The 27,647-nt window shown below is 52.7% G+C and overlaps 1 protein-coding gene across 1 annotated transcript; it reads right to left on the bottom strand.

Annotated features, from left to right (window-relative positions):
* Nucleotides 1-491: 491 nt before the first annotated feature.
* On the bottom strand, nt 492-27,647 carry LOC144729355 (rho guanine nucleotide exchange factor 3-like). Its single transcript, XM_078609559.1, has 10 exons — nt 27,260-27,647; nt 14,689-14,787; nt 13,674-13,841; nt 12,756-12,818; nt 12,211-12,307; nt 11,596-11,672; nt 10,972-11,235; nt 7,797-8,006; nt 4,824-5,019; nt 492-4,272 (listed from the first exon to the last, which is right to left on the bottom strand). The coding sequence occupies exons 1-10, from the start codon at nt 27,332-27,334 to the stop codon at nt 3,761-3,763; spliced, it is 1,761 nt and encodes a 586-aa protein (XP_078465685.1). The 5' UTR covers nt 27,335-27,647; the 3' UTR covers nt 492-3,760.

The following is a 27,647-nucleotide window of genomic DNA, read 5'->3' as shown; positions in this document are numbered from 1 at the left end:
AAAAAAAGAGTATAATTCAATTCCAAATCGTGCCACAAGGCGGCACTAGTGCCACAAAACAAAGATCCCCCGTATAGCCTTATCAAACTGTTGGGGCAAGTGATGTTAGCGAGCACCTATGAAGGCCGGCACGGCACACGAGGCGGTGAGTGGCCAGCACCACGCCCGGCCGCCTTTGTCTCCCCAGTGGCGATGCTTACACACCGTGCCAGGTAAAATCATTTGAGGCCGAGTCGACCTCGGGGAGGCCCAGAACCGGTTCAGATAATCGTCACCGGTGTTGGCCATGATCTGGAATCGAACTCGAGTCGCCGGGTTCGTAGAGCAGTGTAGCGCTAACCGCTGCGCCACCGCTCCCCACTCGCGCCACGTGAACACTGAACTGAGGTCCGTGTGCCCATTCAGGCGTGAGGTTTAAGGCCTCTATCCTATTTCCACCTGGTTCAGCACAAACTAGAACCTACTAAAGTAAAAAAAAAACTCAAAACCGCTTTATCTACACAAAACCTTTGGCTTTATTAGACAGCGCAAATTATTACCACATTATGTACACGTGAGCCAAATGTGAGATTTTTTTTTTACATTAAATATCGAACATATTATCGTAAATCGACCAGAACGTTTGGAGGTCAATTTAAGGCCTCGGCAAAGGGACCGCGACGCGTCCGTGGGCCACAGCCACCGAGCGAGATGGGAGCCGTGAAATTGATTTCTGCGTAGGCGCCGGGCAGATCAGTTGCATCCTTGGATCGCGAGGGATGGCGACAGCTCGGGGGGAAGGGAGGCCTTCGTCCAGCAGTGGAGCGATCACGGCAACGGCGTCACGGTGGCGAGATGTTAACGACCTCGCCTGGTATGCAGGAGGTCGTGGGTTCAATTTTCTCAAGGTTTATCCGGGTTTTCCCTCCATATTTAGAAACATGAGTTTTAGAGTTATTTGGCTGCTGTACATTTCCACGCGACAAGCCACTTCGTGGAGCTATCATTTGTGGCCAGGTCGCTTCTGATCAAGGGCTACATAGCTCAGTGGGCTTTACCTGGTAAGATAAACATTGTTTAGTATAGCGGCTCAGGGTTAAGGCACGGGGCCCGGTTTCTCTCAGCAGGTACCACAGGCTCGGCACGTCCCCAACCGGCCCTTTGCACCCTGCTGACCATGATGCATTCCCAGGCAAGGCATCCAGGCTAACGACTCTGCGAGCCTCACCCATTCGGGCCCCAAGCAATCATCGTGACCAAAACGATAATCACGACGAATCATCATCCCCCTGGTCTCCGTGGTCATGGAGACCAGGGAGAAGAGAAGACCGAAGAGCAGATGGTGGCAGAGCGTCAGGGAGGGTCGAGGGGTCTCTATGTGAGCCTATTGGTGTCGATGCGAGTCTATGGGTCTCTATGGAACTATGGAAGTTTGTGTGTATGTCTCTGTGCGAGTCTTTGGGTCACTTTGTGAGTCTGTCACTGGGATATAATGGGTCTCTGTGTGAGACAATGGGTGTCTGTGTGAATCTATGAGTCTCTGGGTCTCTGTATGAATACCGTATTTTCCCGCATATAACCCGCGGGGTATACCACTTTTTATAAACAAAACAAGACCCTGCTGGGTATATGAAGGTGCGGGCTATCTAAAAGTTTTCTTTACACAAAATGCTATTTTTGCGGGGTATATGTGTCTGCGGGTTATATGCGGGAAAATACGTTATGTAGGGTTATGTGTGAGTCTGCATCTCTGTTCGAATATATCTACGGCTAGATGGTGGAAGGCTGTCAGGGCACATCTTTGAGGTCGTCTCTGCATCTTGTGTGTCAGCAGCTGTGGGATTCTGGTGGAGGGTCGGGAATGCGTTGGCAGCTGGGAGGTGCCCTGCTTTGTGTCATTACCAGCTTGGGCCACGATGACCTCTCAACCTTGCCTGGGTCTTAACGCATTATTATTATTTTGTTGTATACACCACACATGGCATTGTTTTATCCACTGCCGGAATTAGATTCATATCCTACGTTACATGACCCTCGTGTGCATAGGCCTTAACCTGAAAGTAACAGTGTATCATTTACGTTGCACGTACAATTATTCTCTGCGCTTTAAGCTCAAGCGAGCGATGGGGTGGGTGCAATGTGGCCAGGAGATGATGGTAGATTGACGGATTCTTGAATCCGTCAGCGCGGAGCGTTGAGTGGAACCGCCTCTCGTGCGCGTGCCCCAGATTTTTCCGGGTTCTCCGTTTTCCTCCCTCGCACGCGAAGGCATAAACTCTCGTTGCTCTTGAAAATTGGCCAAAACCTCCCTGAAGAAGTCTGGAGACTCGGTGAAGGCTTCCCTTGATAACGAATGCGTACGCAGCATTATTGATGTTATTATAATCATCGTTACTTAGCCAGGCGGTGTAATCCAGCGATGTGGAGTCGGCGGCGAGGGTTGGCGGATCACACAAACGTTGCAAAACTCCCTTCCCGTGGGCGTCGATCGTGGTTTTCGTGCCCTTGCTTTGCCAGAAGCGGCACAGCAAAATGTGGACTCCACCTGTTCCATCTGATTGGGGTAGAGTGTTTCCCTGTCGCACGTGCATGTTTTCTCAGGGTGCGTCGGTTTCCGCACATTTTAAAACACTCAAATGTCGGCCGATAACACCTTGATATACAGAGGACCGGAGAGCTTTGGCAAGTGCTGGTGGCGCCGGCTCCTCGTTGTCTGGCTCCTGCTGCCTTCCCGCTCGACTGCGGTTCCTCCTCGCGTCTCCGAGTCGTCCTCTCTCTCTTCGAGAGCGAGGGAAGACCGCGGCGGCACCACGTTACAAGTTGACATCATCATAACTCGAGATATTCTTGCCGAGTGAACCGTAGGCCCATGCCAAATTGATAGTGCAACAAACAATATCCAGTGAAAACATTTAAAGTTGAGTTTTTCTTACCACTACACTGACCGACAACACGCACGAAAGTATATTGTGTGCACGTTGAACTTCTTTCGCTCCGTACATAGCCAACCGTGCTAATATTTTAAACCAGCATTCGCACTGATAATGTTTCTACGTTTTTGCAGAGCCAGCAATATCATAAACACGGAACGAGTGCAGACATGGACGTTTGACAATCACTTCGAGCGAGCAGAATAGACCCCTTCGTGGCAGCGATGAATTTCCCAATAAAGCCGACCCTTACAACTCACGGGGTATGGGGGAGATCCGTATCCCTGTTTGCCCCACGCGGGGGTCTCGCGGTTTTCCCCGGCGATCGTGAGCACCGGACGCGGGATGCGGTAAATCGCAGAGAGGCGGGTAAACGGATCAGAGGCTAACAGCCAATCAGAGTCAAGGTCTGCCACGAACCATAACCAAACAGCCACTCGAGCGAGAATCACCCCGAAGCAAACAGCCAATCAGCCGCCAGAGCTAGAATTGCTCCTAACTAACACAGCCAATCAGCGACTAGTGATAGAATTACTCATAACCAAACAGCCAATCAGTCATTAGGCCTAGAATTACCCATAACCAAACAGCCAATCAGCCACTAGACCTAGAATTACCCATAACCAAACAGCCAATCAGCCGCTAGTGAGAGTCCTGACTCTATTCTTAACCAACTTGACAACCGGCCACTGCTGACTCGAACCAACGAGCCATCCAACGGCGACGACGATGACGGCGACGACGACGAGAATGATAACAACGACGCGGCCTTGCGGAGTGACCTCGCGGCGGCCTCACGAGGTGAACCTCGTCGTCCGGGGAGGAGGGGGGAGGGGCCAGCGGGCCCCCCATCACATCCCCGCCGGTGTCACCTTGACCGTGATGCCGTGAGACGTCCTCCACTTCCCGTCCCCATCTCCTGCGGCATCGACATCGACAACTCCGGGGTCCGCCCGCTCACCCCTCCCGTCACCGGACGCTCTGCCAACCCCGCCGCCCTTCCCACCGCCGGTCCTCCCGGCTCCGATCTTCCCGGCTCCGGCGCCAGGTCCCGCCGCGGGACAGACCTGGGCGGAGGTCCTCGGGCACGCAAGCATGGCTGACACGGGGCGCAGCCTGGAGAGGACTTCTCCTCGTTTCCTCATCATCACTGGTGGCGCCTCGACCTTGAGTCCCTGCTGCTGCTGCTGCTGTTGCTGCTGCTGATGATATTGTTGATGTTGCTGAAGATCCTGTTGGTGCTCAGCGATGGACGCCCGAATGTGGCCGAGCCACTGCTGCTTGCTGAAGGAGTCGGAGGTCTGCAGCGTGTGGGACGGGCCGTGGGCCGGGTTCCGGAATCCCACCTTGAAGAAGTTCTTGGCTGTCACGTGAGGGGTGGTAGGAGTGGGGACGGGGGGGTAAGTGGGAGAGGGTTGGGTGAAAAGGGGTTGGGTGAGAGAGCGGAGAGGTTAAGTGAGAGGGTTAGACGAATGCGGCTTAGGTGAGAGAGAGAGAGGTTGGGTGTTAGGAGCGGGTTACATTGAGTGGACTAAGTGCGGTTGTTTACGCACACAAAATAAAGATAAAAAAAACAAAGACATATAAATGTTCCCCGTATGAGCCTTGGGGAAAGTGCTGTTAGCGAGCACCAATGAAAGCTGGCACAGTGCACGAATGGGTGATGTGGCCAGCTCATCGCCCGTCCGCCTTTGTCTCCCTGGGTAATAATGTAAGGCCGAGTGGACACGAGGCGAGGAGGCCCAGGACCGGGTCAACCACCCGCCACTATTATTATCACCACCACACTCTCACTATCACACCCTCACCACCACACCCTCACCACCACACCCTCACCACCACACTCTCACCACCACACCCTCACCATCACACTCTCACCCTCACCACCACACTCTCCCCCCCCTCGCCCCTCACCGGTCTCGCTGGCCCCGAAGGCCCCCCGGAATGAGCCCCCCGCCTTGACCTCGCCGTCGCGGAGGTCGTAGAGCTCGAGGTCGCACGCGGGGATGGGCCTCCCCGTGACGCGGTAGCGGGGGCCGCGGCCCCCCGCCGCGCGGGAGCCCGGGCGTGACACCACGAGCGCGGTGCCAAACACGAACACGTGCACCTTCTGTGGGGTGGGTGGGTGACACGGAGGGGGGGTGGGGGTGAGCGGATAAGTCAGTGCCGGATTATACTGGTAGGAACCTCTGGTTACACCAGCCCACAGGGGATTATTGTGTCCGTCGTGCATTCCAAATATGGGAGGGTGGGCAGGGCTGGGTGGAGAGGGGAGGGTGGGGAGGGGCTGGGTGGGGAGGGGCTGGGTGGGGAGGGGAGGGTGGGGCTGGGTGGGGAGGGGAGGGTGGGGAGGGGCTGGGTGGGGAGGGAGGGTCTGGATGGGGAGGGAGAGGCTGGGTGGGGAGGGTAGGGAGGGGCTGGGTGGGGAAAGGAGGGTGGAGAGGGGCTGGGTGGGGAGGGAGGGTCTGGATGGGGAGGGAGGGACTGGGTGGGGAGGGGAGGGTAGGGAGGGGCTGGGTGGGGAGGGAGGGTCTGGCTGGGTGGGGAGGGAGGGGCTGGGTGGGGAGGGAGGGGCTGGGTGGGGAGGGAGGGGCTGGGTGGGGAAGGCGGCCACGGCACTCAATCTCGACATTTAAGCCGCCAATTCGTTGAGCCATCATTCGAGGCCATGTCACTTCCGAATCGTATACAGCTCAGTGGGCCCTGCCCGGTCAAAATAAAACCTTTAGTTGAGCACTGTACACATTTCTGCACAGGGCACTGTACACACGTGTGCTGTAAGGCTTGTGCCCGCCCTCACAGTGGGGCATATTTGCGGAATACACCACACCGCCGTTGACCCTGGCCATTGACCGAGCAACCCGACGTTCCTACCAGCTCCCTCCGCAGGAATGTGTTCCTGGTAGCAGAAGTAGCTACACATGTAGTAGCTGCGGGTCCCGCACTTTCAAGGGCCCCGCGCTAAAATGCTTTCAAGCTATCAATTCCGGTTCAGTGATTTTGCACTTGCTCTATTACTATAGTACTATACTGCCTTCAACTTGACTTGAAGCTTTCGTGACTGCAGGAATCAATACTCTTTGGTTCTTTTGGTAAAGTCACGTGGGTAGAAATAAAATAAACAAATCACGACGTCTCGATCGCAACACAAGCGAACTTCCCACCTGATGAAGTTCGCTTGTGATGCGATCGAAACGTCGTGATTTATTAAATTGTATTTCTACCTACGTGACTTTACCGAAATAACCAAACAGTATGCCTTCAACTTTTATGAACGACTGGGTGTTTAAGGTTAGCGATTTGTCGTATTATCTGGCTGTATAGCAAATTAATTTTTGTTTTACTTTACTGTGCAAGTAAAAAAAAATGTTTGTTTTAATATGTATGCGTTTTTTTATATTTAGGGCCCCTTGATAACATATGCTACAGGTCACGCACTAGCTTAATCCGACACTGGGACAAGTGTATGTATATTGACTTTCTTTCCGCACTGTAAGCAGTTCTACAGAAATGAGTTTAAAATTGAGATTTAAAAGTGAATTGGTGTATGGGGGAGGGGAGTGAGTGTATGGTGAGGGAGTGGGGAGTGGTGAGTGTATGGGTGGGGTGGTAGTTTGAGTGGGTGAGTGAGTGGATGGGTAAGTGAGTGAGTGGGTGAGTGGGTGGGTGAGTGAGTGGGTAAGTGAGTGAGTGGGTGAGTGAGTGGGTGAGTGACTGGGTAAGTGAGTGAATGGGTGAGTGAGTGAGTGGGTGAGTGGGTGGGTAAGTGAGTGAGTGGGTGGGTGGATAAGGCTTTCAGTGAGTGAGTGGGTGAGTGAGTGGGTGGGTGAGTGAGTGAGTGGGTGAGTGGGTGGGTGAGTAAGTGAGTGAGTGGGTGTGTGAGTGAGTGGGTAAGTGAGTGGGTGGGTGAGTGGGTGAGTGGGTAAATGAGTGAGTGGGTGAGTGGGTGGGTGAGTGAGTGAGTGGGTGAGTGGATGGGTGAGTGAGTGAGTAAGTGAGTGAGTGGGTGAGTGAGTGAGTGAGTGGATGATTGAGTGAGTGGGTAAGTGAGTGAGTGGGTGAGTAAGTGAGTGGGTGAGTGAGTGGGTGGGTGAGTGTATGAGGGAGTGAGTGGATGGGTGAATGCATGGGTGAGTAAGTGGGCGAGTGAGTCGTCAATACGAAGATGACACCAACAATGACGCTGCCGGCCACAACAACAATAAATATGACATCCACGACTGCAAGTTTTGTGGATAATGCACACATGATTCCTTGTAAAAAGGTTTCAGCTTTGTTGCCAGAAAAAAGGGGGAAACCCCTATTATTATATGTTGGTACTGGCAAAGGAGGTCTAATGATGATGTCACTGGGTGATGACAATTCATGGACAATGTTCATGATTTGTGCTGTGGACGACGACAATAACAAGGCCAGCGACAGGACGAGAACAGTGACGGCCGATCGACGACAAACGCTGCTGCTGATACTGCTGCTGATGACCATGCTGCTGCTGCCGATGATGATGATAACGACGATGCTGCTGCTGATGATTCTGCTGCTGATGATGATTCTGCTGCTGCTGCTGATGATACTGCTGCTGATGACGATGCTGCTGCTGATTATACTGATGCTGCTGCTGCTGATGACCATGCTGCTGATGATGCTGCTGCTGATGATGATGCTGATGCTGCTGCTGATACTGCTGCTGATGACCATGCTGCTGCTGCTGCTGATGATGATGATGCTGCTGCTGATGATGATGATGCTGATGATGATGCTGCTGATGCTGCTGATGATGACGATCCTTCTGCTGTCGCTGCTGCCGATGCCGATGCTGCTGATGCTGATTATGCCGATGCTGATGATGCTGATGCCGATGCTGCTGGCGACCGCGCGAGTGCTCACGGTGCCCCGCAGGTTGCGCAGCTCGCCCTGGCAGCGCAAGCTGCGCGTGGCGCCGAGTGCCCCCGCAGCCCCCGGCCCCCCCGGCCCCCCCGGCTCCCGAGGCTCGCGTGGCTCCCCGTCCCCGAGCTCCAGGCGCTCCAGGAAGAAGCGGCACTCCGCCTCGCCGGCCAGCGCGTCCATCTCCTCCAGCAGCGCCTGCGACTCCTCCAGCTGCGGACAGAGCACGTGACCGCCACGCGCCGGCGGTGATGATGATGCTGGTGGTGGTGGTGGTGATGTTGTTGGTGGTGATGATGTTGGTGGTGGTGATGATGTTGGTGGTGGTGATGATGTTGGTGGTGGTGATGGTGATGATGTTGGTGGTGGTGATGATGCTGGTGGTGGTAATGATGTTGGTGGTGGTGATGATGTTGGTGGTGATGATGATGTTGGTGGTGATGATGATGTTGGTGGTGGTGATGATGGTGGTGGTGGTGGTGATGATGTTGGTGGTGGTGATGATGTTGGTCGTGGTGGTGGTGGTGGTGATGATGATGTTGGCGGTGATGATGATGTTGGTGGTGGTGGTAATGATGTTGGTGGTGGTGGTGATGTTGGTGGTGGTGATGATGATGTTGGTGGTGGTGATGATGTTGGTCGTGGTGGTGGTGGTGGTGGTGATGATGATGTTGGCGGTGATGATGATGTTGGTGGTGGTGGTAATGATGTTGGTGGTGGTGGTGATGTTGGTGGTGGTGATGATGATGATGTTGGTGGTGGTGATGATGCTGGTGGTGATGATGATGTTGGTGGTGGTGATGATGATGATGTTGGTGGTGGTGATGATGCTGGTGGTGATGATGATGATGTTGGTGGTGGTGGTGGTGATGATGTTGGTGGTGGTGATGATGTTGGTGGTGGTGATGATGGTGGTGGTGGTGGTGATGATGTTGGTGGTGGTGATGATGTTGATCGTGGTGGTGATGATGTTGGTGGTGGTGATGATGTTGGTGATGATGATGATGATGTTGGTGGTGATGATGATGTTGGTGGTGGTGATGATGTTGGTGGTGTTAATAATGATAATGCAATTTATAACGCTCGCAAATTTGCGGACGTAACGGCCGCAACTCAGAGGCGCAGAGCCAAGCTCAGAGTAGCTCGAAAGCGTGGTTGTAGAGGTGAGTTTTAAAGTGTCTCTTAAAGGAGGCGATTGAGGTGATGCTGCGAATGTGCAGAGGGGTGACGGCGTTCCAGACTGTTGGGGCTGCCACCGAGAAGTGGCGCATAGACACGATGACCATCCTGGATCTTGGTATCAAGAGGAGGTCGTGAGTCGCGCTGCGCAGGCATCTGCCGTGTGCCGAGCTGCAAGTCGTCAATAATGAAGAAATGATGATATTGGGGGTGATGATGTTGGTGGTGATGATGTTGGTGGTGATGATGATGTTGGTGGTGATGATGATGTTGGTGGTGATGATGATGTTGGTGGTGATGATGATGTTGGTGGTGATGATGATGATGTTGGTGGTGATGATGATGTTGGTGGTGATGATGATGATGTTGGTGGTGATGATGATGTTGGTGGTGATGTTGGTGGTGATGATGATGTTGGTGGTGATGATGATGATGATGTTGGTGGTGATGATGATGTTGGTGGTGATGATGATGTTGGTGGTGGTGATGTTAGTGGTGATGATGATGATGTTGGTGGTGATGATGATGATGTTGGTGGTGATGATTCCACATGGCCAAGATCACGGTGATTCCTCTGCACTCTGGAGAGTGAGTGCCAGGCCAGTGGTGATGGTGATGGTGGTGGTGATGATGATGATGTTGGCGGTGCTGATGATGATCATGGTGGAGGAGGTTGTGGTCGGTATATAATAGAGATGCTTCTGCTGCTGCAGCTCCAGATGGTGATACATGTGTAGTGACTCACTTGGGAGACACGAGTAGTAGGAGGCATTCACATTTATTCCAGCCATCACAGGCACGGGGGATAACTACACACTTGGTCAGGACAGCCGGTACACTGTCTGGCCTACAACGCCGAAGACGTCGCACGACGGGTTCCATTCCAGACGACAGCCCCGACCCAGAGTCGGGGCCTCCCTTTTACCCCCCCCCCCCCCCAGCGTGGCCTGGCTCCGCCCTCGGCCACGCCCCCTTCTGGAACCTACCAGAAGGTTCTGGGCCTCACCCCACGTGTTTGACTTGCATCCCACTGGGATTTTTGCACACAGCGTTGAAATGCGTTGTTTTTTGTTGGAAGACTTTGCTGGTTTTTCCAGGATTTTTCTGTTGCGTGTAGTCACTTTGAGATGTTTCTTGTTCATGTTTTTGTTTTGTTGCGGTTGCACCCGAGTCAAGAGCCGCATGGCTCACAGGGTTACACCTAATGAATGAAACTGAACCACAAACTGAAACCCTCTGTCACCTTTGCCCTACATCCCCTTTCCCCGGCCTATCACGTGCCCTGCTGGCAGACCGGGCTGCTACACCCTCAGATCCCCCTCTCTGCCAGCAACCAGCGCTACACACCCTAGTGACACATTCTATGTCACTACACACGTATGTGTGTGAGTGAGTGGGTGAATTGTTGGGTGGCACAGTAGGGGGCACAGGTGGTGCATCAGCCAGTCATCTCAGTCATCTCAGTCAGTCGACTCGTGGCACCTGGGTCTGCCCCGTGACCTCCTGCCAGCGGGCGTTCGACACTTCACGTGGCCTCAAGGTGCACATGGCCTGGCACAAGCATCGTGGTGACGTCACCGCCACTTAGTGGCGAATGGCGGTTGTTGTTGTTGTTGTTGAATTGTTGGGTGATGATTCTACACGATCGTAAGCATGGTGAGGTCAGCTGGGATGATGATGATGATGCCCATAGTGTTAGTGATGATGGTGGTGGTGCCGGTGGTGGCAAGAGTGATTTCGCTGCCGATGACGATGATGATGATGACGGTAATGGTAACGACCCCTTGCTGTGGAGGAGTGATTACGGGTTGTTGTTGATGACGATGATGGTGGCGGCGATCATGATGATGATGATGACGGTAATTGTAACGACCCCTTGCTGTGGAGGAGTGATTACGGGTTGTTGATGACAACGACGGAGGCGGCGGCGACGATGATGATGATGACGGCGGCGGCGATAATGATGATGATGATGACGGCGACGATGCCGTCCGCTCACCGCTCGCTGCAGGGGCGTCGTGTCGGGGTGCGCGGGCCCCGTGTGGCGCAGGACCTCGCGCAGCAGCAGGGGGTATTTGACGAGGCGCGACCGCGGCTCGTCCAGGAAGCTGCTGAGGTCGAGGCGGCGCGAGAAGGGCGACTCGCGGCAGCGCCGCAGGAAGTCGCTCACCCTCTCCTCGTCGCGGCGCCGCCACTCGAGCAGAGCACGCGCCTCCGCCTGGCTCGAGCAGTAGCCGCGGTAGGCGGGGCGCAGCCGGGGAACCTAGCCGGGCACGAGGACGGGCCGCAGGCGAGTTGGAAGGCAGCAGCAGCAGCCACGCGATGAGTTGGCACCGACGATTGTCCCGAGCTCTGTGATCCCTTATATATGAAGGTGTTATCGGCCAATTGATGAGTGCTTACACGTGGGAGGAAACCGGAGCACCCGGATGCACGCATGCGAGGGGGAAACACTCTATCCCATACAGACGAAACGGGTGGAGTCCACATTTTTGCTATGCCGCCTTTTCGGGTACGGCACTTCCTCGACGCCCGGGGGAAGGAAGTTTCACAACGTTGCCGTGATCCACCAACCCTCGCCGCGACAGTGCTGGGTTACAGGCGTGGGGGTGCTGATGCTCACCCAGTTGAGCAGGATCTGTCCCATTCGCTCCACGGATCCGTCGGGACCCCTCGCCTCCTGCAGCCGCTCCACGAGCTCTGTGCTCGGCGATAAACACACAACAGACAAAGATTCCCCCGTATAGCCTTAGCAGACTGTTGGGGCAAGTGGTGTTGGCGAGCACGCACGCGCACAACTAAGACAAAGACGGGCGCACACGTACATACGCATACACGCACACACACATGCACTCACACATGCACTCACATACGCGCGCACACATCAGAGGTGACTCATAATGGCCCTCCGGCATAGTACAAAACGTTGCCTGTTGTTTACGTTGCCTATGAAGGCCACGGTGTTATTGACAACTGTGTCGACTTTTTGTTGTTATTTGTGCACCACTGCTACCACAGGCAGCAGTAGCCTCGGCAGATTGTCGATCATTCAGGTGATGTCACTTCCTGTCGGATTGCGGCAAAATCCGAAACAATTCTAAACCCAGATTTTGATCATTTATTTTTATTCACCTGAAAATCAGGAGCGCATCCCCAGATGTAGATGATAAAGGTCTGATGAGGATAGTTCTGCTGCTGGTGACGATGATTCCTGACAATGATGACGATGATCTCTCACCCTGATGGAGAGGCACCAGCGACTGCAGGCTGCCGAAAATCTTCTGCGACTCTTCCTCGCTCATAATGTTCAGCTTCCGCATGGGGTCCTGGTAAACCTGGGAGCGGGGGGGGGGAGGGGGTCACGGCGAGTTAGCACGCGTACCGGCTAGCGACGACAACTACAGCTCGCACTCATCTTGCGCTCGTAATGTCATCGATGTCCTCGGTGACCCCCGTGATCCGCGGGTCAAACGAAATCGCTCAAGACGCCACCGGTGTACGGCAGCAAGAGCAATTTCATGCGAGGTCGCAAGAGGTCACGTGTTTAGCGCAACGATGCTTCGCTGGCTACGCGCGATGACTGAATGCATGACCCCCCCCCCCCCCCAGTGGCAGCTCTCACTGTGTGGCACAAGTTGAACGCAGCGTGCGTTTAAGTCCGCCAAGAGGGGGCAATGCTGCAATTGTTTTTGTTATTCAATACTGGGGTGAGAGTGTGGGGGGGGGCTGTGACGAGGTGACGGTGACGGTGACGTGCTCGTGCCGGGCCATGGCGACTCGTACCATCTTGGTGAGCTTCAGGTCTTCGACGAGGTCCTGTTCCCCTTGAAACAACTCGAAGATCGCCTTGGGAGAGGAGGAGATGGGTCCAAATTTAGATGATGATGATGATCATCATCAGTGTTGCTGCAGCAGCTGATGATGATCATCGCAATTTGTATGGCTGATGACGATATTGAACCTCATGATGTTGCTGCTGCTGCTGATGATGATGCTTTTATTACGTATGATACTGCCGATGCTGATTATACAATTGCTGATTGAAGCATTGCTGCTGGCAATGCTCACCGACACTTGCTGCTGATGATTATGAATAGATATTTATTGATGATGATGATGCTGCTGCTATTACGTTTGATGGTGATGTTGATTATTGTACAGACAGCAGATGTTTAAAATAATATTCAAAGCAATTCGAAAATGACACCACAAATGACACAATTGCACAGCAGCCGCATCGTTTGGTGATGCTGTCTGACATCGTGACGACCTCACGATGTCAGATGTAGTAAAGCGCAGGACCCCCAAAGCACAGGGCCCAGGGCTGTCACCCCCAGGCCCCGGACCCTAGGGACCGCTCTGGCCACTGCTGATGACGCTGCTGCTGCTGATGATCATAATGCTGATGATGCTGCTGCTGATGATGATGATAATGCTGATGATGCTGCTGCTGCTGCTGATGATAATGCTGATGATGCTGCTGCTGCTGATGATCATAATGCTAATGATGCTGCTGATGATAATGCTGATGATGATGATAATGCTGATGATGCTGATGATGACACTGCTAATGATGCTGCTGATGATGCTGATGATGACACTGCTAATGATGCTGCTGCTGATGATGACACTGCTAATGATGTTGCTGATGATGACACTGCTAATGATGCCGCTGCTGATGACGACGACGCTGCGTCTCACCTCCTGCCTGCGGACGTCCCGCGTGCTGAGCTCCCTCTTGGACTCCGAGGCGAACGTCTCGCTCCACAGGCGCGACGCGGTGCGGCACGGGCGGCGCGGGGGGGTGGGGGGCGAGGGGCGGAGAGCGGGGGGTGAGGGGCGCTGCAGCCCCCTAAAGCTGGCGGAGCGCTGCGGGCGGAGAGGGGGAAGGGGCAAAGCGGTAACACTTCGGGACACGTGTTTAATGCCAGGGGAGTCAACCTGCGGTGCGAGTGGACGAGTAGCCGCGGGAGGTAATGACAGGGGAGTCAGCCTGCAGTGCGAGTAGGCTGGTGGCCACGGGAGGTAATGATAGGGGAGTCAGCCTGCAGTGCAAATGGTCTGGTGGCCACGGGAGGTAATGACAGGGGAGTCAGCCTGCAGTGCGAGTAGACTAGTGGCCATGGGAGGTAATGATAGGGGAGTCAGCCTGCAGTGCAAATGGTCTGGTGGCCACGGGAGGTAATGACAGGGGAGTCAGCCTGCAGTGCGAGTGGACTGGTGGCCACGGGAGGTAATGACAGGGGAGTCAGCCTGCAGTGTTAGTGGACTGGTGGCCACGGGAGGTAATGACAGGGGAGTCAGCCTGCAGTGCGAGTAGGCTGGTGGCCATGGGAGGTAATGATAGGGGAGTCAGCCTGCAGTGCGAATGGTCTGATGGCCACGGGAGGTAATGACAGGGGAGTCAGCCTGCAGTGCAAATGGTCTGGTGGCCACGGGAGGTAATGACAGGGGAGTCAGCCTGCAGTGCGAATGGTCTGGTGGCCACGGGAATGATCGAGAATAGGGGCGTGGCCAGATGACGTAAGAGGAGTGTGGAGTCAGCCGGTAGAACGAGTGGTCTCGGGCCATCGAGAAGGTTCGGGAATAGAGGCGTGGCCACGGGTCAGGGGCGTGGCCACGCACGGTATATAAGGGGGGTGGTGTGGGAGACTCGGGGCTGTCGCTGTGGGGTCTCCGCCTCTCCTAGGAGCCCCCCCCCCACCCCCCAGCTCACCTGTGCCGGGTTGCCGAGTCGCTTGGCTGGGGACTTGAACCCCGAGAAGGGGGAAGAGCTCCCACGAGATGGAGCTCGCCCCGAGCTGTACGACGGCTCCTGCAGAGAGGGGGCCAGCCGGGAACAGTGAGGGGCAGTCGGGGGCAGGTAGGAGCAGTGGGGGGCAGCAAGGGGCAGCGAGGGGCAGCGAGGGGTGGGGCAGTGCTTCGCCAGAAACGCCTCCCAAATGGCAGCTCGTGACCTCAGGTACGCGATCTCCAATCGTACGCCCTGCCCATGACCCATTATCCCCAACCCCTCACCCTAACTATAATCTTTACCCTTAACCATGACCAGGGATCGACAAACAAAATAAGAAGGGGCATTTTTGTTAGAATTCTGTAAAAAACAACTTTATGTTTCAAGAGCCACAATGCAGTGTGAGTGACGTCACGAAGCAGTCCTAAAGAGCCTTGCACGGCTCCGGAGCCGCGGGTTGCCGACCCCTGACCCATGACCCTAAGCACAGCTCCCTGGCTCCTGACCCTAACGATGACTGTACTGCTGATTCTAAACCTAATCCTAAATCCAGAGCTACACTCTAAGCCTGAACCTAGCCACGTGCCTACCCCCAACTGTAAACACAGCCCCAAACTCATAACCCTCATCCCGAACCCATAACCCATAGCCCTTATTCCTGACCCTTAACCTCTAACCCTGACTCCCAACCCTAACCCCAAATCCAAACCATGACCCTCACCCTAATTCAACCCTAACCTTGACCCTAACCGTAATGCTCGACTTAAATACCTGCCCCAAATGGTGACCCCCTAACCGTAACACCACCGACCCTTGCTCCACACCTGACAACCCATCACAGAGTCCCCGTCGCAAGCTCCGGCCCCCTGCCCATGACCCCTGTAAGTCGCGCCCACGAGACTCGCCAGGCGCCCCCCAGGCTACGCGCAGTCGAGCGCCCCCCCCCTGCCCCCCCCCCCCCCCCATTAAGAGGGAGTGAGTGGTGAGTGGGGCAGGGGGGGGAGATTTCTCAATGTGGGGTGAATTGTTTCCTTGTGAAATTATTTGGGTTCTAGATTTGAAGCTTTCGTGACTGCAAGGATTCATATTCTTAGGAAACGTCGTGATTTTTATTTTATTTTTATTTTACTTTTATTAATTTAATTTTTTTACCTACGTGACTTTACCGAAAAAACCTAAAATTATTTGGGGTTTAGAGATGTGTTGTGCTGCACAGTGCTGCAGCCACCACCACTGGGGTGGAGCCCCGGGATGCATTGATCTGTGGATTTAACAAATATTGCCACGATGCAATGTGCCAGCAACACTTTTTTATTTAACTCATCATGAAAAAATAATTAGCTTATTTATTGGTTTCGATGGGCACCTAGGGGAGGGGAGATCAGACATTTGTGACGATGTGTGACGAGGTGGGGGGGGGGTCAAAAATCGTCAAAAATCGCGTGACGTCATTTATGGACGGCCCCCAAAAGAGGTTCACCACGCAGACTTTCGTTATCGATCGTGATTATTGAAGGGTTGTTTCTGTTACTCCATGGCTACTAACAGTGTGACTCCTGCATTTGTATGACAACAACAAACTGGTCATCATGAAAAAGTTAGTTTAAAAAATATATATATATAACTCTTGTCATGTGTGTAATCTACCAACTCTCACTGCTTCCACAGTGATGTGTTAACGTAGCTGCCACCGCCAGGCAAACTCATTGCAGTACTGAAGGACTGTGTTATATCCATCCCGTACCGCCCCCACCATCACCACCATCGTCAGCAGCACCACGTCCTTCGTTTAAAACAAAAAAAACCTCAGATCCGGCCATGAAAACGCGTAGGTGACGCCGCATACACGGGGCGATTTCTTATCACGGCTAGCACACGTGGTGGGCGAGCGGTCAGCCCGCGTGTGATTGGGCATCGCGAACACCGTACGCGCGTGTGTGCAGGCGTGTGCACGGCAGGCAAGGCTGCGCTGGCTGAGTCATGTAGCCAGCATGCCCAGCCACCGTATGCGCACGCGGCTTATGTTTGATCGGATAGAGAGGGCTAAACGGGCACGGCACGGGCTGGAGAAGAGATGGAGCTGATGCGGTCCAGGAGGATGGGGGAGCTGGGTGGACTTGCCGAAGATCGGCACCAGTGGTGCTAAGATCGCATCGGCCTCTATGCAGGAGGCTCGTGAAGAACGCGAGTGGGCAGGTGGAGGCAGTCGCCCTCCAACAACAACGGAGGGCAGAGGAGCGATGCTCGCAAAAAACGAGCGAAGCGCCAAGCAGTTCAAATGTAGCGAGTTGGCACAACTGGTGCATCTGCCAGTCACATCAGTCAACCCACGGCACCTGGATCTGTCCCGTGACCTGTCAGCGAGCCTTCCACACTTGACGTGGCCTCAAAGTGCACCTGGCCTGGCACAGGGGCTGTGGTGATGTCACCGCCACTTAGTGGCGAATAGCGGGCGTTATTGTTGTGTACGTGAAAGCACGTGCATGTGTGGGGTAAAGAAAAAGATCAACCATATAAACATTAACAGACTGTTGGGGCAAGTGCTGTTAGCAAGCAGCTACGAATGCCCGCAAGGGCACAAATATTATACTATAATGTCAACAAAAACTTTGCTCTTTTTCACCAATGGGTTTGAAGGATGGTGGCAAGTGTTGTCTTGTTAAACTATACCTTTAAAACGGAACACTACTTGCCTGCAGTACCTCTATTTAAATACACTATCGAAAAAATAATTTACAACCCTCTGTCAATCATCGTGTTTCTCAGTGTGGATTTGTGAACACACTTTGTAAACAGTACATGAAATAGTTTTAAATGCGCTGTTCATATTGTAACAAGCGTTTATACCAATGTTACTCTACAGAGTAGTGGGTCGCCGCTCCTCGTATCTGCATTGATACGAGCGGTACGTGGGGACTATGGCTTAACCGCAAAAAAAACCTATCTGCACAAATGCATGCGGACAAGAGAAGTATGATCAAACAGGATGAATTAACGGTGCAAGCATCTCATCTGTTAAATATCTGCAGGTAATAGGATTGTCACCGATTGATCCTGGCTGCAGACATTGGTAGGTGACACGTAATAATGAAGATAAGAGAGCAGTTTCACTGTATTATGCATCCCGGTATGACACATAAAGGACTTAAGTCGTGTAGGCAGTTTGAGCAGCTTTGGGTAGGACTTATGATCTTGCCCATACCCGAGCATGGAGTGCATTCGCTTGTTCAGCTCTTGTGCGCATTCGTCCTCGCTGCTGCGCTTGGACACGAAGTGACAACAGAATGATCAGCGCCAGGCGGGTCGCGGCGTTGATGTGCGCGGTGGGACGGAGTCGCCAAAAATGAATGTATTGATTACGATTTTGACTTCCGTGTATTCGGGACCCCGGGGTCCCGCCATGGGGTTCGTGTGGCCAGCACCACGCCCGGCAACAACATTTGTCTGGGGGACAATTCGAGCGCACGGCCAACACCAACAATGATTACTCTTTGGTTCGTTCGGTAAAGTCACGTGGGTATAAAATAAAATACGTCACGACGTTTCGGGCGCAACACAAGCGTTCGTCCTCAGGTGGGAACCTGACGCTTGTGTTGCGCCCGAAACGTCGTGATGTATTTTATTTTATACCCACGTGACTTTACCGAAATAGCCAAAGCGTATGGATTCCTGTAGTCACGAAAGCTTCAAACGAGTAACTATTATTATGTGAACCGGTCCTGGGCATCCCCTAGGTCGACTCAACCTCAAATGAGTACCTGGTGTGGTGTGTAAACACATCGCCACTCGGGAGACAAAGGCGGCCGGACGTGGTGTTGACCACCCACCCCATCGTGTGCTGTGTCCTAACAGCCTGTTAAGGCTATACGGGTGATCTTTGTACTAAATATATAATAAAAATGTGGAACAATTAAAATAATTAAATACAGTTTAGCAATCTGATGAAAAAAACACACTGCCCATATATTTATGCTGCGTTGGCAGTGGTGCACAAATTGAAAAAAAACTCAACATGTCACGATAACTGAATGCGTGGCCTCAAAGGAAAAGCATATAACATGTGACGCTTTGGGAAATTACCCTTTATCGTAGCAAATAATTTAGAGAAGCCAGAGATATAGAGTGGCTCATAAGAGTTGATAGAACATGAATTAATACAGTTTAATAGTAAAATACAGGACCATTTCAATGGCAATTACACTGTTTTTATTGAAATGTTGGTGATTGGGCCCAGAAAGGAAGTGCTGGGCGGATTGTTGCCTTGTAGCTCTCGTGGTGAACAACTATTCCCACAATGCAATGTGCCAGCAACATTTTATATTTTTACTTTTAATATAAATTAGTTTATTTAGTACAGTAGTTATTGTTATTTTTTTTTTGCAGGGGATTGTCTGTTACTCAATAACCACTACTAGCGTAACTTAACATGCCATTTTGTATTTAAACCTACTGGACACCTGTGAAGAAGAGCTTCATAGCTCATCGGATTCCTCCAGTCTCAATAAAGATTCAGAAAATTGGCCATTGGGAATACAAACATGTACTGTAATTCTCATCATCTGGCCCCCGTGGTGTCAACAAGCGGAGTTTACACTCCTTTCCATCCACTCTGTCTCTCTACTGGCCTCTATAAGTTATAATGAAAAAGGGACATTGCCTGTAAACGTCGCCTTTTATATGTTTCATTCTTTTGATGCCATGCATGGTGGCGTTATTGACGGATGTGTTGAATTTAGTTTTTGTTGGTCAAATATTCTGATGAAGTTGCGGATAAAACTGAGCTCATGAACACGCACTGCAGCGTCGGAAAATTTTAAATTGAAGTTTAATGATCGGACCACTGTGGTATTAAACAAATATAAAAATAAGGCCTAAATATATAGAAACACCAAAAGCACGTAAAACAAACTGCGATTATAATCATAATCCAAACCAAAACCTTCTGTTTCCGATCATTGGGCGAATGAACGCCAGACAATTACAATGCAACACAATGCCGAAAATACGGCCAAAACACACACAAAGCTAAGCAGGCGTTGAGCCTGGGCTCGTGTGTGGATGAGTGACCACCCTTGCATGAATATATATACACAGTCCACCCACAAAGTTAAGCAGGGTTTGAGCCTGGCTAGTGTGTGGACGGGTGACCACCCTTGCACGTATATATATACACAGTCCACCCACGAAGCTAAGCAGTGTATATAAGCAGTGTATATATAATATAAGCAGTGTATATAAGCAGTGCATATATAATATATACACAGTCCACCCACAAAGCTAAGCAGGTTTTGAGCCTGGCTAGTGTGTGGATGAGTGACCACCCTTATATATACACAGTCCACCCATAAGGCTAAGCAGGCTTTAGCCTGGCTAGTGTGTGGACGGGTGACCACCCTTACACGTACATATATACACAGTCCACCCACAAAGCTAAGCAGGCTTTGAGCCTGCCTAGTGTGTGGACGGGTGACCCCCTCCCTATGTGCCTAGGCTGCCGCGGGGGCTACGTTGTGGGCAGCAAAGGGCAGCTACACTGCCCCTCGATGCCCCTGCACAGAGCGATGTTTGGTTTTGGTCTCCCGCCGTACCACACATGTTGCGAAACTCACATCCCGTTGGGCTTTCGGAAGCCGAACACTGGCTCACCAGCAACGTGTGGACTAATCTCCATCCGTTCCAACTGCCTTCCCCTTTGCACATCGAGAAGGTGCCATATCCCCCGGCTCTGGCAGGAGGAGTTGGTACGGCAAATTGTGGACTAAACCTCCATCTTTTCCAACTCTCTTCCCGTGGCGAGGAGATGTCATGTCCCCGTGGCTCACCCTCAGAAGGTGGTAGAGCAAAGTGCGGACTAATCTCCATCTGTTCCTTCTATATAGTGGATCGCCTGTTGCCCCTTCGCTGGCACACGTGGGTTTTCTCCGGGTCCTCCGGTTTCCTCCCGCATCGATTCGCTACTCATTAATTGGCCTCACAACACCTTCGTATATAGAGAGGACTGCAGAACTTGGGCAATTGTTGGCAGCGCCTGGCTGCTGCTGCTGCTTCTGCTGCTACCTTACCGCTCGCCTGTGGTTCCTCTGCGATTGTGAGAGATGCGATCGGCATGAAGGACGTCACCGCGATTTAAAAACCCAAACTTGATACGGAACATCTGCAAAACTAGACTGACCCTAAGAGTGTGCTGAAGCCTTGCCAAAATTGACTCCCACGAGCCACAAGCGGCCCGATTGAGGCCGGCACCCAGCAGTGGATTGAGCATGGCCACACGTTTACCCAGAATACCGAGCAAGGCCTCAGTCGAAGGGAAACTTCAATTCCTGGAAGTGTGACTCCTTCCCTTTCCGTGGCTTGCCGTGTCAAGTGCGCGAGTACCGTACAACATCTACACGTTCGTGTGACGGGCAACTTCCCCTTCCTCGTGTTCACCCCCTCCAGTAGGAGACACATGATGATTATATATCCACCGTGCGTGTGTGGGGAGCGGTGGCGCAGTGGTTAGCGCATGTGGGGAGCGGTGGTGCAGTGGTTAGCGCATTGCGCTTTTACGAACCCGGCCACCCGACCTCGATTGCCTGCTCGCGAGCAATAACCGTGGCAGCGAATATTTTTCAATCGGTCATAGGCCCTCCCCTAGGCAGTCTCAGCCTTAAATTATTACCTGCAGCGGTGTGTATTGGGTGGGTGCGAGTTCTCGCTCACGACGAAACATCGGTAACGATGATCTAAACCGGTTCTGGGCCTCGCATAGGTCGACTCAACCTTAAATGAGTACCCGGGGTCGTGTGTAAACATCAGCACTGGGGAGACAAAGGCGGCCAGGCGCGGTGCTGGCCACCCACGACCTCGTGTGCCGTGCCGGCCTACACAGGTGCTCACTAACAGCACTTGCCCCAACCGCAGTTTAAAGGCAATGCGGGAGATCTTTATATGTAGAGATGTGTGCGCGTGTATATTGGTGGGTGTGTGTGTGTGTGAGGGAGTGGTGGCGCAGTGGTTATCGCACTGTGCTACGAACTTCTGCGGTCGAAGTAAAATTTCAGGCCACGGCCAACACAAGTGGCGGGTGAGATATCTTCACCCGATACCGGGTCTCCACGAGGTCGCCTCGACTTCAAATCGCGATCGTTATGACCGCCACACCATCCCCTCGGGAATTGTCCTGATCTTCACAAGATGCTGCCGAAGGGCACTTGCCCCAGCAGACCATGCACAGGCTACCTGGGGCACCTTTGCATTTGTAAACAGTACGATTGCGCGTCTCCTCCCTGCTCTTCCTGTTCTGCTTTCTCGAAGTGAAATCATGAGCTGCCCTCGTTTCCTCTGCCCGTCGCAGCGAAGTGATAACTCCACCAACAGCCCCACAGCCAACGAGCCCCACACTCACCAACACTCACCAACACAACCAACACAGCCTCACAACCAACGTGTCACCACACTCACCAACACTCACCAACACAGCCTCACAACCAACGTGTCACCACGCTCACCAACACAGCCTCACAACCAACGTGTCACCACACTCACCAACACTCACCAACACAGCCTCACAACCAACGTGTCACCACACTCACCAACACTCACCAACACAGCCTCACAACCAACGTGTCACCACACTCACCAACACTCACCAACGTGTCACCACACTCACCAACACTCACCAACACACCATCACAACCAACGTGTCACCATACTCACCATCACAACCTCACAACCGACGAGCCCCACACTCACCAACACAACCTCACAACCCACGTGTCACCACACTCACCAACACTCACCAACACAGCCTCACAACCCACGTGTCACCACACTCACCAACACTCACCAACACAACCAACGTGTCACCACACTCACCAACACTCACCAACACAGCCTCACAACCCACGTGTCACCACACTCACCATCACAGCCTCACAGCCCACGTGTCACCACACTCACCAACACAACCAACGTGTCACCACACTCACCAACACTCACCAACACAACCAACGTGTCACCACACTCACCAACACTCACCAACACAGCCTCACAACCCACGTGTCACCACACTCACCAACACTCACCAACACAACCAACGTGTCACCACACTCACCAACACTCACCAACACAGCCTCACAACCAACCTGTCACCACACTCACCATCACAGCCTCACAGCCCACGTGTCACCACACTCACCAACACACCATCACAACCCACGAGCCCCACACTCACCAACACAGCTCCACAGCTATTACATAACCACAATCACCAGCACAGCTAATCACCAGCTCAACAACCGCCCCTGTTATTTCACCGTAATTGCCAATACAACGCCTCCTCCATTACTTAACTATAATCAACAACTCTCCTACCATCAATTATTAGCATTCAACCACATTCACAAACAACTGCGCCCCCATTATTTAACCATCATCACCATCTCGACTCCACCCCGCATTATTTTCACCGTAGACCATGATAAACTTCAGATTTACGGTCACTTGGACCGTGGCACGCCCAAATCAAATATTTTGGTGTGGAGGGGGAGGGGAGACGGGGGCGGGGGGCGAGTGCCACTTTGTTTATCCACAGGGGAACGCCACCGATTGCTCACACATGCAGTCTTCGTGGTGTAACATTACCGTATTACCACCGCGCATGTGACCGCGTTCTCCAGATTACAAGACGCTCAGGATTGTAAGTCGTAACCCCCAAGTCGCCGGGGTCGGTATGAAACAAATTTAAGCGTAAATGTTGGGCCGTGGTATCCTGAACCGTCCATTGGGTATACTCCCCACTGCACCAGCCCGAACACTAGCAGCCAGAGTGGTGAAGTATGGTCAATCAACGGAGAGAAATACGTGAGCGGATAACACTCACACCCGCAACTTTTCAAATCAATCTATGTACATTTGCAGGACTCGGTTATATGTTCCGTTCAGTTTCCGTATATTAATTTGACCTTTGAAACCGTCCAGTAAGCACATGCTTATCGTAAATAAATTAATCGGTGCTGCTTGCTGCTGCTGCGTTGGCAGCGGTGTGCACACGACACAATCAAACACGACAACAACTCTCAACACACTCGTCAACAAACACCGCGGGGCCGCCATATACAACACATTCCTGCGGAGGGAGCTGGTAGGAACGTTGGGTTGCTCGGTCAATGGCCTGCAGGGTCAACGGCGGCGTGGTGTATTCCGCAAATATGCCCAGCTGTGAGGGCGGGCACAAGCCAGCGTGAGTAGGTTAAACGTTGAGTTTTATAAGGGCACCACGGGGTGACCAGGCCCTCCCCACCCAGCCCCAACCCAGCCCCACCCTCCCCAACCAGCCCCTCTCCACCCTCCCCACCCAGCCCCTCCCCACCCTCCCCACCCAGCCCCTCCCTGCACGACGGACGGACAAAATAATCCCCTGTGGGCTGGTGTAACCAGAGGATCCTACCAGTATAAATACATACAACTGTTTGTGTTGTGAAGAAGGGTCATTTCCCGAAATGTTGCCTGTTATATTATCTCTATTTATAGAGTATGATATAGTATATATCTTACTCTATAAATAAGTATATGATATAATTGTATCCGTCTATTGCCTCTCCAGAGCAACATTATTAAGCAGCGTGTGTTTAAACAAGTCAACTCTGGACTGGTTTCCACCTTCCGCGTCTCATCAGCAGTCAGTCTGCTGGTGACGATTGGTAGAAAACAAATATGCTCATGGACTATGTAAATGTTTTAATATATATATGCGGAGGACACATAACAGCGTGGTCTGTTCATATTTTGGCTGTCACCCATGATAATGTTACATTCTTATACTCATCACGCTCGTTTAGCCAGGAACGCTTCACTGAGTCTCGTGAGTCTCTTGCAGGAGGGTCCTGCCAAATTTGCGCAGTTAGGGGGTTGGGGAATCGATGTATCTGCCGCTGCGCGCGATCTCAAACTTGAGTAATCTGCGAGTAATTTGTCAGCATTTGGATGTTTTGGCAAATGCGACTTGACACCGTTGTTTTAGCTCGGGGACAGAACGGGAATCCCCGGGGGAAACCCGCGCAGAACAGGGGAGAGAGCATACGAACCACGTCCCCGAGTTGGAGATTCCACATTTTAGGGAAATGTTAGCAATGACTCCGACACACAATGGCACACTCGTGCGAATAACGTCGCCGGATCTTTGACATCCACCGTGAAGCAGAGCGCACGTTACAGCGTTTTCACGGCACCTGCAGGGCGTTAACCAGGGCGGCCGCTCGAGTTTGAACCGTGATGTGAAACTCTGCGACACGTCTTTGTCTCTGCTCCACAGCAGCGCGTTACGAGTTTGAGTATTGAACTTAGTTCAGCCGTTGTTATTTATTTATGTGTTACTAATATATAAATTAATATCGCTACCAGGAAACGATTGGTCAACCTTGCTGGGAATCGAACCTAAACGCTCGGCCGCTACCGACTCTGGCTCAATTTCCCGGAACAGAAACCGAGGTCTCCCCCCCCTCTTCCTACGCGAGATAGAGAGAGAGCGAGAGAACGTTCTGTAATGGATAGGAACGTTTCCAATCAGTGCGGTGTGACTACTTTCTGCGTGACGTGCGGTTTCAGAGACGCGGGCAATTCAGGGGAGAGACAGAAAAGAACGCAGAACAAACAAAAAAACCCCCCCGATGAGTATGCCGAGAAGACCCGTGAGATGTCTCCGCCACGTGCTCCTCTTCTCTTGGGGAGTAACGCCGAGACGCAGAGCGAGAGAGAGAGATGAGCACGTGGGGGAGACATCTCACGGGTTCTCGATGGCATCGTTCAAACTTCGATTTAAAGCTTTCGTGACTGCACGGATTCATATTCTTGGTTCTTTCGGTAAAGTCACGTATTTTTTTTATATTTTATTATTTCCCTTCTACGTGACTTTACCGAAAGAACCAAGAATATCGTTCAAACTGTTTAGAAAATCGAGTGGAGGCTTCAGGTCAGTGTTCTTCATTTGCAAGTCCCGCGAGCCCCTTTGGTGGCCTTTAGTGCGGCATCTGGCGTGCGCCACCAACCCCCCCCCCCCCCCCGACAATACACACATGTAGAAATCCCTCCCCCCTCCCCATCATCATCATCGTGCTGACAAAGATGGTTTCAATTGTGTGGAGGCCCCTCGTGCTCATGATGTCTTCTCGGCGAAAGCGCCACCGCCTCTGAAAATGTGCGAAGAGCCACCGCTTGAGGTTGGCAGGGACGACGGCCGATGGTCGAGACAAATAACGGAGTGGCAGCCAAGGTGGGAGCCCCACGGTGATGGCGAAGCTGATGATGATGTCAGCTCGTCGTGTGTATACAGTGCCGAGGTTGATTATTAGAGCGCAGGATCGCGAGATAATGAAAACAAAAGCAACGTGGCAACGTGTCCACCGGAGTGGAACGTGTTTCAGTTCGTGCAGTAGTGCGGGACCACTTTCTGTTACGTAAAACGCGTGGTTTGGCGACGCGGCTGCTGCTGCTGCGTTGGCAGTGGTGCAGAAGCACAGTTAAGAATTAACACAAAAACACACACAATACCGCTGAACTCATTCGTCACTGCCTTCAAAGTAACAAGGGACATACTAGGCGACGATTTGGGCAATGGGCCTTCTTCACGACACATAGAGAGGTATCTCAACTAAACCCTACTTCTCTAGGCCCTTTGTATGTCCTATGATGAAGGGTTATTGCCCGAAACGTCGCCTGTTATATTTTATTTTTCCTTTTAAGAGAGACGAGCTTCGTTCAATATTAGATGTGTCTGTCTGTGTGTGTGTGAGCGGTGGCGCAGTGGTTAGCGCGCTGCGTTACGAACACGTCCGCCCGAGTTCGATTCTCGCTCACGGACAGCACCAGGGACGATTATTTGAACCGGTTATGTGCCTCCGCTAGGTCGACTCAGCCTCAAATGAGTTCCTGCGGCCGGGCGTGGTGTTGGCCAACCCAGCCACGCCGCGTGCCGTGCCGGCCTTCACAGAGTGCCGCTCGCCAACAGCACTTGCCCCAAAAGTTCGTTCAGGCTTTATGCATACGGGGGCACCTTTGTGTGCGTGCGAGGAGCGGTGGCGCAGTGGTTAGCGCTGCACTGCGCCACGAACCGGACAAGCCCGAGCGAAAATTCCCGCTCACCACTGCCGCCGAACATCGCTGACGAATATTCGACGAATATTCCGAAACCGGCCCTCGACTTGGGTACCGAGTTGCGGTCTGTACAAAACGTCAGCACTGGAGAAGACAAAGTCGTCCGGGGCGTGGTGTTGCCCGCACCAAGCCCGCCTTCATGTAGCTGCTCGCTAACAGCACTTGTCTCAACAACAGCCTAAGACTAAACAAGCGGATCTTAGTTTTGTGTGTGTGTGTGCAGCATGTACATATAGCTGTGGACGTATTTTTCCGTGGTAGGTCACCGCACAGAGAACGTATCGTACGAGGTGAACGCGATGGATTGTGGAATCGCAGGCACCGTGAAGAGACAGTGGCAGCCCGGGTGGGGGGGAAGGTACATCCAGCAGTGGATAAACCGCGTCTCGTGAATGACGATGAAGAACAATGAGACACCCACCTGGTCATCCTCGATGACCTTGAGCGCGTCCATGTGCGCGTGCAAGGAGATGGAGCAGCGCTTCATCACGACCATCACTGGAGCTTCCCTCGACCATCAACCATCTCCACCACCACCACGTCCACCAGCAGCTTCCTCCTCCACGCAGTCCAGCGGCGCCTAGACCACCAGCATCGCGGGGCAGCAGCAGTCGAAGCAGCAGCAGCAGCAGCAACAGGAGCAGCAGTCACGACGGAGCGGCAGCAGTGGCTGTGTGGAGCGGAGAGGCGCAGGCCCCCCCCCCACGCAATTTCTCCGCTCCGAATTAGACCGTAGATTTGTTTCCGCTTGTTGCTTCCTGCTTCCTACTGTTGCCAACTACTCCATACTGTTGCCTGCTGCCCCCCCC

This window comes from Lampetra planeri, chromosome 32 (assembly GCF_965212315.1).
Source record: "Lampetra planeri chromosome 32, kcLamPlan1.2.h2, whole genome shotgun sequence".
Lineage (NCBI taxonomy): Eukaryota > Metazoa > Chordata > Hyperoartia > Petromyzontiformes > Petromyzontidae > Lampetra > Lampetra planeri.
The sequence above is the reverse complement of the archived record's forward strand: the minus strand, read 5'-3'. Positions and strand labels throughout refer to the sequence as shown.

Coding starts and splice junctions, on each gene's coding strand:
- LOC144729355 (XM_078609559.1), bottom strand. CDS start 27,334: ATGGTCGTGATGAAGCGCTGCTCCATCTCCTTGCACGCGCACATGGAC. Junction 14,788..27,259: donor AGGTCATCGAGGATGACCAG/GTGGGTGTCTCA, acceptor CCCTCTCTGCAG/GAGCCGTCGTACAGCTCGGG. Junction 13,842..14,688: donor GACTCGGCAACCCGGCACAG/GTGAGCTGGGGG, acceptor CTCCGCCCGCAG/CGCTCCGCCAGCTTTAGGGG.